The 13,710-nt window shown below is 54.3% G+C and overlaps 1 protein-coding gene across 6 annotated transcripts; it reads right to left on the reverse strand.

The window, feature by feature from the left end:
- Positions 1 to 10: 10 nt before the first annotated feature.
- Positions 11 to 9,445, reverse strand: Zyx (zyxin). Of its 6 annotated transcripts, none has more exons than XM_077110440.1 (10): positions 9,321 to 9,445; positions 8,193 to 8,412; positions 7,538 to 7,737; positions 7,303 to 7,395; positions 6,678 to 7,208; positions 2,489 to 2,624; positions 2,190 to 2,359; positions 1,907 to 2,085; positions 892 to 1,012; positions 11 to 516 (listed from the first exon to the last, which is right to left on the reverse strand). In XM_077110440.1, exons 2-10 carry the CDS (start codon positions 8,398 to 8,400, stop codon positions 412 to 414), a joined length of 1,743 nt encoding a protein of 580 aa, XP_076966555.1. In that variant the 5' UTR covers positions 8,401 to 8,412; positions 9,321 to 9,445; the 3' UTR covers positions 11 to 411. The 6 variants fall into 6 exon arrangements, with proteins under 6 accessions (XP_076966555.1, XP_076966556.1, XP_076966545.1 ...); XM_077110441.1 differs by lacking the exon at positions 9,321 to 9,445 and adding an exon at positions 8,563 to 8,691 and having other exon boundaries at positions 2,489 to 2,609; XM_077110430.1 differs by lacking the exon at positions 9,321 to 9,445 and adding an exon at positions 8,563 to 8,691.
- Positions 9,446 to 13,710: the final 4,265 nt, after the last annotated feature.

Genomic DNA, 13,710 nt, shown 5'->3' on the forward strand with positions numbered 1-13,710 from the left:
TTACTGAAAATTTTGGAAAAACAAGTTCTTTAATTTGTGGCTGTAGCCTCAACCTGGCAGCACGGTGCGAGGCAGGTGTCCAGGCTCGTCGGGCCTAGGCAAGCAGAGCACAGAGGCTGCTGAGACCCGCCAAGGGTATTGGTGCAGCAGTGAAAGCAGCAGCACTAAGCCTGGTGCCCCCTAGGGACCCTGGAGGACAGCGGGCCATCCCTGCAGCATAGGCAAGGACTGCAGCCCAGGGCTGGGCCTCAGCACCCTAGGCCAATAGGGCCCTGGGTCAGGGCACTTGGGATACTAGGGAAGGGTTTGGAATGGAGGGAGGTTCAGGGCGAGTGGAGGTAGGGATTGGTCTCAATGTGGGTGGCCACTGACGGGGTATGGACCTGCAGTCTGGAAGGAGGCCTGTCCGCATTATGTCTGGGCTTTAGCAGCGTGGCACTTCCGACAAAGCACATGGCCGTCCAGAGGGAAGCAGCCGTCGTCATCCGCTTCGACAGACAGGGGCTTCCCACAGTCCTGGGAAGAAGAAAGTGTCCTTGCTCCACCTCACTGTCCTGTCTTCAGCTTCATTTTTTTAATTAGGAAAGCCAAGTGCTTCACGTGGCCCAGAGCTGGTGTCCTGACCATGTGTGTCTTCCTGACCACACAGGTTCCCACTCTTTACCCACTAGGTCTCTCTCGGCTTCCAGGGTCCCCTCTCCCCACCACCCCAGTGCAGGCTTGGGGCCTCTCCTGTCCTGCCTGCATTCCATTCCAACCTCCTGTCTCTTAGAACCTCATTCAACTCCCCATCTATGCCATGATAGAACACTTCCCTCCCGCTGGGCAGCCCTTCTGTGTTCATCCAAGACTCAAAGTGACCTTCCTGAGGGGTCAGGAGGAACAGCTGACCTCACACTTGTAACACTTCATGTGGAAGTTCTTGTCCAGAGCGACCACTCTCACGGTCTCATCACGGCCAGGCTCAGGCATGATGGGCTCTGAGCAGACGGAGCACTTTGGGGCATACTGCCTAAGGGCGGGGGCAGAAAACAAGGGTCAGTGGGGTGCAGATCACTTATGTTTTCATGCCCCCTGAGAAAGCTCAAGGTATTGCGACTGCGGTTGGAGGGCCACGGGGCAGACCTCTCTGTCCTGCGTCTCCAGGGGAGGGAGCTCAGGAAAAATGACCAAGATTGAGCGCCCCAGCCAGTCCTCATCAAGGGGAACTTTCTGCCTCCCCACTCACCCTCCTAGCACCCATCTCCCACACACCTGACTCAGTGTTCTTTCCCACTAGAGCCTCATCTCGGCCATCCACACGGTAGCTCAGCAGGAAGCATGTGGGAGGTGAGCCTCCAGCTCCCACCCTGTCTTACCCCCAACCCAACATGTGGGTGTGTCTACCCTGAACCCCCGGCAGTGCAGAGGGGCACGGAGTCCCAGTCACCCCACATGGAATCCTGAAAATGCATCCCTGAGGTGGGGGCAGCCACAGCCGTTTTCCCAGCCGGCCCTTTACTTTGTGACGGTATTTTGCCAGCCAGCCTAAGAAAGTGGCCACTCTGTTTCTAAGGAGGAACCAGTGCTCCCACCAGTTGATCACCAAAGGAACTTTCAGAACTCAGCCTGTGTGTGAAATGAAGTCATGCCAGCACCTATTGCTGAACACTGAATACACACCCAAAGAAGCTCTGCAGAGAGAGCTAGGGCAGGAGCAGCCAGTAGCAGGACTAGCTACACAGGCCTAGGGCCACTGCACAGCTAAATCCAGATGTGCGGTTCCCTGCTATCAACAGGCCGGCTGTGGGGCCAGAAAGCAAAACCAGAGATTTGGAGCTAGCCTGGGACCAGGTGTTAACCTGGCTACCAAAGCATGGATGGAACCCAGAGTGGGGCCCAGAATGCATGTAAGTGGGGTCCTCACTTGTGGTAGTCAGGCACGCAGTGAGGCCGGTTGGCCTGGTCCACAATGAAGGAGGTGCCTTCCAGGGGACAGGCGCAGACCACGCAGGTGAAGCACTGCGGATGGTAGGCTTTGCCCGTGGCCCTCAACATTCGTTCAGTGATGGGCTGCCCACAGGTGTTGCACTTCTCCAGGGTATCCTGAGGAGTCAGAGGAGCAGGATGCCAGGGAACAAGCACCCAAGGGCCAGGTTCCAAGGCTCATCGACCCCGTTCCCAGCCCAAGAACCCCAACCCAGACTCACTGTATAGCAGTCCTCGCAGTATGGCACCCCCTCCAGGCTGTAGAACTGCTGTCCCTGGAGCTGCTGCTCACACTTGTGGCATGTAAAGCAGGTGATGTGAAACAGCTGCCCCAGTGCCCGGACTGCGGGCTGCGAACGGTCCAGTGGCTGTTGGCACTTGCCACAGGACTCTGGGAAGGCCAAAGAAGAACACCAAGAACAGGAGGAAGAACTTAAGCTTGCAAGGGATCAGCCAGCTCAGGCCCCAGGCAACACAACAATGGAAGGGGAAGTGTCACCACAGTAGGCGATGGACTCACCATTCACTGTCACACTCTGCCTCTGAGGTTGCTCCATGTCCTGCATCAGCTGCTGAGTCAGCTGCTCCAGCTCCTCCACCTCCTTCAGGGTCAGGGGTCCTGGAGCCCCAGGAGAGCGCACCTGAAACCCCAACACCTTCTTCACATTCTCAAGGGTCACTTCCTCCAAGGACCTGCCCAGACCTGCCCGCTGACCCCCTTCTTCCAACGAGGACCTAGCTCTTGCCTGTTTCCTAGATGCTCAGTTTAAAGCTCTTCCTTCTCACCCCCCTGCCCAGGCCAGCAGCACCACATACATCACAAAGGGGCAGGGGATGACCTAAGCACGCATCTCCACCCACTTCACCCAAACCCAACCACACCCAAAACCCAACCCCCGCCCCCAACCCCTGCAATCACAGACAGGCCAGAACAACTGAGCAACGGAGGCCACGCACACTGAAGCACTGAATACGCCAGCCACGCACCAACTCCACAGAGCATGCTCAGACACAGCCCCACGGGGCAGGGGCACGCAATGCGTGCACACTCGTGCACACACACCTACCCGTCCCGCCTGCTGCTGAGCAGCCCCTGTTAGCGTGAGGATGCAACACAGGCGGGAAGCACAGGTTAAACCCCAGAGCTGTCTGCAGAGCTCCCCAGCCCACGGCCCTACAGAGACCCTGGAGTCCCTCCTGAGTAAGGGGTTTCTGGTCTACCTGACCCAAATCCCTGCCCAGTAGGCCTCAGAGGAGGCCCAAAGACCAGTGCCTAGGCCAGCCCACCCCTCCTGCTTAGGGGGATTCTGAGTTCTGAAGACTGTGGGTGGAGGTGAGGGAAGTTTAGGACAGGACACTGCAGGAGGGCTGTCAGACAGGCAATGACATGTTCATATGACACTCCTGCAGGAATGTTGGTAAGTCCACCCAGGACCGTGATCCCTGGTCACAGCTGCACCTGCTGATGCTGTCATTCCTTCAACACAGGAACCGCCATGCCTCCTGCCAACTCCTTCCACGGCCACTCTCCCCTCAGCCCTGGCTCTGCACCTACTGCTGCACCACAGTAGCACCAGGGCTTGGCTCAACTCTGCTCTGCCCAGGGAAGCACAGAATTAGAGTGTGGACTTCCCCAGCTCTTAGGCGTGTTCCCCTAAGACTCCTGCAGTCTCCTACCCTCAAATAACAAGTCCCTCAATGAAAGGGTCCCCTTTTGCTTCAACTAGGTTTTCCTGCCTGGCATTGTGGGGTCAGAGAAAATGACTCGGGGAGCTTTGTTCTCCAGTATCACTGTAAATGCCCATTCCGTTCTTTGAAAGGATGAACAAGCTATCCATACCCCTGCCCTCAGGCACCCATGTCCTTTAGGACACTCAAGCAGTCACTGCCTTCCTCTCTGCCTGCCAACAGTTTCATAGACATGGGACTCAGACCTTGATCTCAATTCCCATGGCTATGAACTACTTTCCATCATTCACTGTACAATTGGAGACGCACTGGACCTCAGGGTTATGGGTCTCTGTCCCAAAGATCCTTCCCAGGTCCCTGGGGCCTCTCCTTTACTCAGTCTGAGTTTGCAAAGGGAGCCCAGCACAAGGCTTGAGTCTCCTGACCCCACCTCCCCCCAATGCCTTTCTGAAATGTCAAGCCCCCAAGCTGACCCCTTGAGTCGCTATGCCCACAGGGTCCTATTGTCGCTCTTACAGCCCTCTACTACCCTCAGCTATCTGGCCCGATCTCCAACCCTGGGTGGCACCACTGCCTGCTTCCTGTTTCAACCTCCAAGCTGCAGCAAGGAGGTGGAGAGGTCACCAAACACTGCAGAGTGAGCTCACAAAACACTGCAGCGCCCTCCACGCCCTCCAGCCCTCCAGCCCCAGCTCCAGCTCGGCTGTCTGTATTTAGCTCCAGCAGATTCCCAGTTGCCTTCCCCACAGCAGCTGTTCCAAAACTTTTCCATGTCCTAGAGCCCCCAAACGCTTTATCCTCTCACTCTCACAGATGACCTCACCCCAGCACAACTGATGGCAGCCAGCCAGCACAAGCTCCCTCAGTGTCCTTCTGAAGCATAGGAAGCACTACGCCTGTGGCCCTGTCCTTGATCTCTGGGAATACCTCGGAGTGAGATGCCCCTGTTCTCAGCATCACTGACCCTTCCCTCACTGGCTCTGGCCTCCTGTTTTACAGACACATCCTGATCCTCCTCCTCTAACCTGAAAAATACCCACACTCAGTCCTTTCCAGAGTCCCTAACAAACTTTGAGGCTACACTTCCAACTCCATGTTCCTACCACCCACTCACTTAACTCCTTTTATTCTTAACCCCCATTTACAGAGTTCAAATGAGCTGCTCCAAGGCCATCTACAATGTTCTAACAGTCATATCTCTGGCCTTACTGCTCCAGTGGCCTACTTGACCCGAATCCCTGCCCAATATTCATTCTCCTGATTCACCCTTCTCCTCCCCCACACTCCCACTTGGCCAACGTGGCATGACCCCAGCTCCCCCTACACCATCTCTGGAAGCCACAGTCTCTACTGCTTCAGTGTCTATGCACCCTACCACGTACACACCTCTGGTCAGGGGCCTATTCCTAAATTCTGGTCCCACATTTCTAGCTGGATAACAGTTCCAGCCTAAAGCAAGGGTTCCTAGAACCTGTTGCTCAACACTCTGACAGTCAGACCCCTCCTCTTCCCATCCAAATCATTTCCCCTTCAGAACTTCTCTATTTTGTCAGCAATAACATCACTCTCCAACACACCCAGGCCCAGAATCCCCCTGGCATTTCTACTTCTCTCCCTCCTCTCTTCTTCCAGCTACTTATCAGTTGCCTCCTCCTGTAGGCTCTTCCTTTGTGATAGCTCTCATCGCTGGGTCTTATTTTTCATTGCAACTAATGTTACTGTGGCCCAGGAGTGAACTCACACACGTCACCGATCTCCCTTCTCTAACACACATCTCTGCTGGAAAAACTTTCCAGAGAGCTTCCAAAAGCACTGCAATCACCAGCCCTCCTGACCCAGCCACACACTACCGAATATCATTAATGACTCTCCAATATGCACCAGCTCCCTGGTGTACGATTTCATTTCCTACTCTCTCTCGCCCCCACCTACCTAAGTATAGCTCTTAATTTTCCCACAGGAACTTTCTGCTTTCTGTTCTCCAAATACCCCTTGTGTATTTGCACCCTTGAGTTTTGTCCATGCCATTCCCACGTACATGCCGTTCTCTCTCCTCCCTGGATTCTTCAGACCTGCCCATCCTTCAGGGCACAGCATGCCCACAAAGCCTTCCCTAACTTACCAGACCCCTCAATGGCTCCTGGCTCTAAGTTGTGAAAGTCACAGAATTTTCACTTACAGGAACTCACTGGCACTTGGCCTTTCCTCCTATTCTATGGGTTAGACACTATGGTTGGATTAGACCACCATTAGGGTCCCTTAAATTCCGCAGATCTCTTCTCCTGAACTAGACAGCAAGAACTGTTTTGTCCCTACTTTGGGCATGTACATGCTACACAGAGAACCCAGCACTTCCTAAGCATTAGCTCACTACTCTTCACATGCAGTATATAAATGTAAAGATGGAGAAACTGGGGCTCAAATTTCACCTAACTTGACAGAGTCTAACAGCTTGTGCGAAGCCAAGCCAGGAATTCTATCCCAGGTCCCTCAACTCCCAAAGGCTGAACCTCTTTGAGAGATCTCTTCCCTCCCATGTCCCAGGTGTCCCAGCCTACAGAGCACAGAGCACAGTGCCTGGCACTCAGTGGATGCTGGCTCAGCTGGTGTTTACTGGTGCTTCACTCTTATCTCCAGATGGGCCCTCCGGCGGGGACAGTGTTCAAAGTAGCTGGTAGATTAACTCAAGATCCAAGAATGAGGAAAAACCAAGGCTGGCCTGCTGAGCTCATCCTTCCCTTTAACATTCTGGGGCAGAGGCACAAGGCAAGGTTGACCAATCCTCCTAATTCAGAGAGAGCCCTGGTTGCTCTGCCCATGGGGTCAGGCCCCACCCATGCAGGCGCCTGCTGTAGAAGAGCTTTCCCTTCCCATCATTCTATCAGTCCAGCCCCCACCCCCAGTTAAAACTACTATCCTACCCTTCCAGGCCCTCCCTCCCCAGGAACCTCACCCTTATTCTCTGGCTCCTGACTGAGCCCTGTCCCTATCCCCCTGTTCTCAGCCTCCTAGTCCCTCACCTGGTTCCGGTTTTGGTTTTGGGCTGGTGGGGGCACTGGGTGCTGCTTCTCCTGCACTCGGGGCTTCTCCCTCTGCTGAGCATAGGTGAAGTTGGGGGGTTGAGGGGAGCCTGTGCCAGTGGAAGGACCAGTCTCCGAAGGCCCCGATTTTTGATTGGGCTGTGTCATGGGTCCACCAGGAGCTCCAGGGCTGAACTTAGAAGCCACAGGAGTAAACTTGGGAGCCACTGGAGAAAACTTAGGGGCTGGAGCTGGGGCTGGGGGACCTCGCAGCTGGGTGTTTGTCAAAGCCACAGGATGGGCCTGGGGCTGGACATGGAGTTGGACCTGAGGCTTGGTCTGGGCCTGGGGTTGGGCCTGAGGCTGGACATGGAACTGTGGCTGGCTCTGAGGCTGAGCCTGGGGCAGAGGCTGGGTGCTAGAAGGGGCCTTCCAAGGAGGCAGGGGTGCTGTGCCCCCAGTTGCAGGCTTAGCACTGGACTTGGGAATGAATGGAGTGGCAACTGGAGGGGGTACATATCCAGATGACACCTGCAAGGGGAGGCAGAGAGGAGAGAAGTGCAGTCAGAAGTGGCTACCTCCCTCCATTCCTCTCCTCCCAAACCAGCAAAGTCCCATCCCTTACCCGGGCTTTGAAGGGATCATTCTTGGTCATATCATCCAGCAATGAGGACAAAGAGTCAATCTCCAGGTCAATACTGCTCACCTTCTCCCTGGGCTAGAGGGTCAAGGGTCAGAGCACCCACTCCAGTTCTCCATGCCCACCCCACCCCAATAGGTGCAGAGGAGGTAAGAGGAAACAGCCTTCTTCCCTTTCCTTAGGGGTGCCCCAGTGTAGTTGCCCTCCCAGGTCTCCATACCTGCGGAGGGAGTGGGGTGGGGGCCTCAGGCGCTCCCTCCATCTCCAGAGGAGGGGGTGGTGAAGGGAAGATGTCCTCCTCCAGAGGCGCAGGGGGGAAGGGTTCTTCGATGGGGGGAGGCGGAGGTGGGAAGGCACCTCCCAGAGCACCCTCTGCATCGTCGCCATCCCCAAGGACAGGAGGAGGGGGTAAAGGAAAGTCTGGGAAGGAAGGAGAGGGCCATGGGTGGGGGCCCTCTTTTCCTCTATTTCCCTCCGTCTACAGCTCTAATCCTAACCCAAGAACTCTCCTGGGGGTTCTGGAGCATATTGGTAAGGAAAGAAGGGGCGCAAGGCGCCCTGGTGCTCCTGGACCAGGAAAGACTGAGAACTCGGTAGAGAAGTGGTGCAGCTCCCGTTACACTTCGGAGAATGGACCTACAGGGTAAAATTCGTGGCCCACATTCCCGCCTCCCACCCCCAGGCGGGGGACTTGGAACGGTCCCAGGAGCCCTGGCGCCCAGCCATGAGCTCCATGATGAGGTAAGAACATCTGCTCGGAACGGGGTGGCTGGGCCCAGCCCCCTCTGCAACCACCTTCCCAAATACCCCAAATTCCCAAAATCCGCCCCACACCCAGTGCCCGCGGAGGTCCAGCCCCAAACCCAGCTGCATACCTTCTGGGGGCGGCGGGGGGATCTCACCCACTCGGCCCATCTGTGCGCGCTGGGCCCCGGCCGCAGCGGGAGGCTCGCTGTCCCCGGGCCGGAAAGGATTCACTTTGGGCTTTGGGGCCACCACGGGGCCGAACTTCTTCTGCGGGGCGTAAAAAGCCGGGGCCGAGACGGAGACGGAGATCGCAGGAGGCGGACGGGGGGCCGCCATGGCCGGGCCGGGCTGCTGGGGGGTGGTGGCCAGGTTACCAAGCGGCGCCGGGCCGAGGACCTCAGGCGGTCTCAGTTCTCTTCCGCGACCCCCCGCCCCTTCCTTGCACCCAGGGTCCCGCGCCACCTCCCCGGAGACCTCCGGGCCTCTCCCGCGCCTCACCGCGGGCCGGGAGCTTACGCGCCGCGTCTCGGGTGACCGCCTCGGCACCGGGTCCGCAGACTCTGCCTCCCGGTCCTGCAGCCTCCAGCCAGCCGGGCAGGCACGCAGGGAAGAGGGAGGGAGGGAGGGCGGGGAGAGCGCGACGCCGAGACCATACAAGGAGCGGCCCGGAGAGGGGGCGGGGAGAGGCGGGGAGGGCGGACCAGGCAGGAAACTCCCCCAGGAAGGGGCCCTGATCCTGCCCAGGGCCGGAGGCTCCGCGAAGGTCCGCCCGCCGCCGCCCCCGCTGCTCCGGCCCGGCAAGACCACCCTCCCCAAACACAGGCCTCTGATGTCATTTCCTGACCTGCCCCCCCCCGCCCACCGCCGACCCGCGGGTGCCGGAGATCAGACTCACGTCCCCAGTCCGGGCAGAGCCGGCGGGCATGTGTCCCAGAGGTCCCGAAGCAGCCTCGTCCCCGACTCCCGACCTGCCGTTACCTGCTCCCCTCCACCCCCTGCTGCTTCTCCACTGAGCCGTCAGCCCCGCGCCCCAGATGCCCTGGGAGGCTGGCAGGACTGGGAAGAAAGTGGGCTCCAGGGTGGGTGGAGTGGTGTAGGGGGAGTTCCCTCTCCTGGCACCATCACCCACCCCCGCCCTTTGGTGGCTAGAGGGTGTGTAAACACCAACCTCAAGCGATCTTGGGGGATGCTAAATTCCACCGCTGGGCAACCTCTTAAGGCTTCTAGGAATGGGCATCGCCGGCGCCCCCGCCTACCGTAGCGGGAGGGAGAGTGCGAGCAGCGGAATCAAGGTGGGAGGGCAGGATCCAGGTGAAGGTTGCCCGCGGATTTCGGACGTGGGAAGACAGACGGAGATGCAGGCGACACGTCTCCGCAGTTCTTCGCCTCCCGCAGCCCATCTGCTCAAGGAGCGACGGTGCAGCTCTCGGGGATTTGGAGACTTCACTCGGTGGAGCCCCCCACTGGTCCGACCGGATTCCTCAGCCTGCGATTCAGCCCCAGGCTATGCGTAAGAGACCAGACCTGTGTTCTTTCTTCATTTTAACTGCACGTGGAAACCTACCCAAGCGTTTCCTGAATTCTTCCCTACTCACCACGTCATGCCCTTCCTCCTCTAGCTCAATATGCACCCTCGGGCGCTCCCGTTTCTCGCATCTCGTCATTCCTGACTGATATCTGAGACAGTCTCTTGTTCACCCTCTATTCAGTTTCCAGTCCCTGCCCTCCAAATCCCCTACCCCCCACTGTCAAGGAACATCTAGGCTAAGATTTAGGGTCATGCAAAATAATCCCGTGACTTTATGATGAGAAAACGGGGTTTGTGAGCTGAAGAGATGGGCTCAGGTCACATGCAGGTCAGGGTTCATTGCCCCCTACCGCGTAAGTCTGAAGCAACTGCTGGCAGACGCTCAGAGCAGACTGTAGCCAGAATGCAAAGTTCCAGCTTGATGCCCAACTGACAAGTTTCTTTCACTAGGCTTCACTTTCTCTATGAGGGTGATGGTATTCAGTCCACCCTCCTTGTTGGATTATACAGAGAAATAAGTGAAGTACCGTACCTGAAAGTGCTACATAATAGTATAATTAATTAAGTCCCAGTCCTGCCCAGAACCCGGAGTACCTTCCAACCTGATTAGCCTTTAGGCAATTTTCCCCACATTTTCCCTTCCTGATTGCCAGGCCGACCTCTCATGGGTCTTGATGTATGTAGTGAGTGCCCTCTCCTTCCTTCAACTTAAGTCCTTAATTATATCTAAGACTACATCATCACTACCTTTTCAGACCCCACTGTTCTTTCTTTTCTTTTATTGTCTTTCTCACTAATATTTCTCATAGCCACAACATGTGTGGTCATGCATGAAAGAAAAAGAGTAGTGCACACCTCTCCAGCTTGCACTAGCCAATCCTGAGCCTGCCCCTATGAAGATCTGTTAGAAGCATGGTTCTGGATTTCCTGTGCATGTTGGAGATTGTCTTTTGGACTCCACAGGCCAATAGTTTCATCTCCTTCTAAATATGCTTACATGGAGGGGGGCGGGGATAGTTTTCAGATAATGTTGTAAGAGTCAAAGCCAGTTACTCTCTAGAAGACTCCTTAAGGGAGGTGCATGTGCAAAATAGAATATGTATAATTGTGAGGCAGATAAACCTATTTATAAATCAAGAATAGAAGGGTGCGTAGGCAGGCTTAGTTTTACTGACAACTAAGAGCATCTGGGATGCAGAATATTAGAGCTAAGAGTTTTAAACCAGACATTCTCAATACAAGTATAAACACAGAATTTCCCAGAAGGACAGAATCACTGGCCCAGAATATCTCAGTGGAGCTTAACAATCAACCTTAAAATGCAGACCATGAACAGGAACTGCCCTAATGACTCTTGGGTATTTTTTTTTCTTTTTTCAGGGGTGGGGGAGGTACTGGGGATTGAACTCAGGAGCACTCCACCACTAAGCCACATCCCCAGCCTTACATTGTATTTTATTTATAGACAGGGTCTCACGGAGTTGGTTAGCATCTTGCTGAGGCTGGCTCTGAACTCATGATCCTCCTGCCTCAGCCTCCCAAGCCATGGGGATTATAGGTGTGCACTACTAGGCCCGGCAGGTATTTTCTTAAGCAAGTAATTCTGATTGGTATCCTCAGGTAGTACACTTAAAGTATAGCAAATCAGTGGATGTCCCCACCTAAAGCATACCCAACAGCTTTGGCAGGGCCAGTGAGAAGTAAGAAAATCGACACTCACCTTTACTGCCTAAAACATCCCAACACATCTCCAAGGATTTATGCTTTTCAGGTGCCAGAAAGTTTCCTTCAAAGGTGCACCGTATATAGAAGTTTGAAACATTCATGGAAGCTGGGCATGGTGGTGCAGACCTATAATCCCAGTGCTCAGGATGTGAGGCAAGAGGATTGCAAGTTTAAGACCAGCTTCAGCAACTTAGAAAGATCCTGTCTCAAAATTAAAAATAAAAAAGACTGGGATGTAGCTCAAAAGTAAAGCGCCCCTAGGGTTTACTCCTTAGTAAATAATAATAATTAATAAATAAATAAAAATCATGGAACAAAAGGGAAGAAGCAGGTTAGTGGCAAAAGATGAATTCCAAAATGGAAAGAGGGATTCTGTCAGGAAGCTCAGGTGACCAGAGGAGCAATTTGGTACTGGGCACCATATGAAGCACTCTTTAACAGCAGCAATGTACCACTGTGACAATAACAACAGCAGCAATTGTGAACTGTTAGGACTGGAGGTGTAGCTTGATGGTAAAAAGCAATTGCCTAATGTGCACAAGGCCCTGAGTTCAATCTCTAGCAACACACAACCCACACAAAATAGCACACACTGAGAAAAAGCTTAGTGCCTTGTTATAGGTACAATGCTGAATTCTTTATACTACCTCCCATTTAATCCTCACAATAAACCTGTAAGAATAGACATTACTATCCCATTTTTTATTGAAGGAAACTGAAGCTAACTAGATGTTGGATCTTCACTCCTAAAGTGCATAATTTTTTGCAACACAAATCTTTTGTTATTTAAACATTCCTGCCACTCCCAGCCACCTCCAGCCTCACCTACACTCTTTTGTTCCCTGGCTTCTCTTCTGGAGCTCCAGCCTAGCCCTCCACAGCCTTTTCACTGCTGCCAGGACCTGAACCCCCTTAACTTTGCATTCATGGACAGCCATTTCCTTTGACACACAGCATCATCAAATTCCATCTCTCTGTCTAACTGCATGTAGACACACACATTCTGTATCTGAGTTGTACATGTATGAGCTTTGGAAAATAGTACATTCCATAAGATTTCTAAAGAATTGTTAACAGCAGTTAGCTTTAGAGAATAGAATCAGGAATGGTAGCAGGCTTTGATACTGTTCATTTCCTCCTGTGAACATGTGTTATTTTTATAATCCAAAAGAAACAAAAGAGGAGTGAAAGATGGACCATGTCTTTGTGCTTGCTGCAGAGCGCTTGACTCGTCCTGAGTACACAGCCTGCAGTTTCTCACTTGCTGCCAGATTTCCTGCCCTCCTGGTCTCCTGGGCTCTTGCTTGTCAATACAAAAATTTCCTCTCTGGGTAGGACTGTAGACCCAATGGAGGGTGAGGTGAGGATGAAGATCAGGTGAGGGTTAAAGGATAGGGTTACTACCCGACCTCCCACCCCACCCTAAATTCCTCCCATTACCTGGCCCTGCCCACCAAGAGGGCCTACCAAAAGTAACTAGCTCCTCCAATGACCTGGCTCTGCAAAAGCCATATAAAAGCCAGACCCTTGAGGTGGCCTGCCGCCATTTTGCCCCCAAAGATGTGTCCCTCTGGGGCTGAATAAAGCATCGCTGGTCCATGAGGTCTCCCTTTTTCTTTTACTTTTTGTATTCTGTGCTTTCAAGGGTGAAGGGGCCAGCAAGATCCAGGGATCTTGGCAGTCAGGGCCAAAGCCAAGCAGCTTCCTGCTCTGCACAGGGACTTCTCCCCCAGTAGAAGGGCAGGACTGGCAAGCACACACCCCCACCCCCACCCCCTCAGCCGCGCACCAAGCCTTCTTTCTTCCAGAGCATCCATTGCACTTTCCCTCCCCTTCCCCAACTTCAGTCCAACCAATAGTTACCAATAACATATATTCTAGGCATTCTGGATATAAAGACAAGTAATCCTTGCTTTTGTCCTCAAAAAAAAAAAAAAAAAAAAAATCTTTTCGAATCTCCACCCAGTAGTGTTTACTTGGCATGGTGATACTGATGGACTTCTCACCACGTAAACCTTGCTCTCCTATCAGGTGCCTGCCATAGCAGTAAGGGTTCAGGACCAGGGCAGTGGAATCTGCACAGGGCATCGGCAGAGCAGAGGGCAGGAGTGCTCCACTCCAAGGGCTGGGCAGATGGGCACCCACGGGCACAGCAAGCGCCAGCAGGCCAGAAATGTTGGGGGGGGGGGGCAGCGGAGGCAGATGGTCAGATGGCGAAGAGTCAGCAACCGTGGGAGCTGAGAAGGGCGGACAGGAAAAGAGTCCCGGGCACCCACAGCAGCACAGGCAGGTTGCTGGCACCAAGGCAGTCGTGAGCAGGGCATCTGCTGCTTCCTTCTCCCTGCTCCCAGAGGAAGCCAAAATCAGAGCCTGGCCCTGGAGTGGGAATGTTT

The sequence above is a fragment of the Callospermophilus lateralis genome, chromosome 1 (assembly GCF_048772815.1).
Source record: "Callospermophilus lateralis isolate mCalLat2 chromosome 1, mCalLat2.hap1, whole genome shotgun sequence".
Classification (NCBI taxonomy): domain Eukaryota; kingdom Metazoa; phylum Chordata; class Mammalia; order Rodentia; family Sciuridae; genus Callospermophilus; species Callospermophilus lateralis.

Bases quoted from the DNA above. Each gene is read 5' to 3' on its own strand.
- Zyx (XM_077110440.1), bottom strand. From the start codon at position 8,400: ATGGCGGCCCCCCGTCCGCCTCCTGCGATCTCCGTCTCCGTCTCGGCC. The intron at 2,625-6,677 runs GTGAGGGACTAG...AATGTGAAGAAG, and splicing joins AAAACCAAAACCGGAACCAG to GTGTTGGGGTTTCAGGTGCG. The intron at 2,086-2,189 runs GTGAGTCTGGGT...CTGACTCCTCAG, and splicing joins ACTGCGAGGACTGCTATACA to GATACCCTGGAGAAGTGCAA.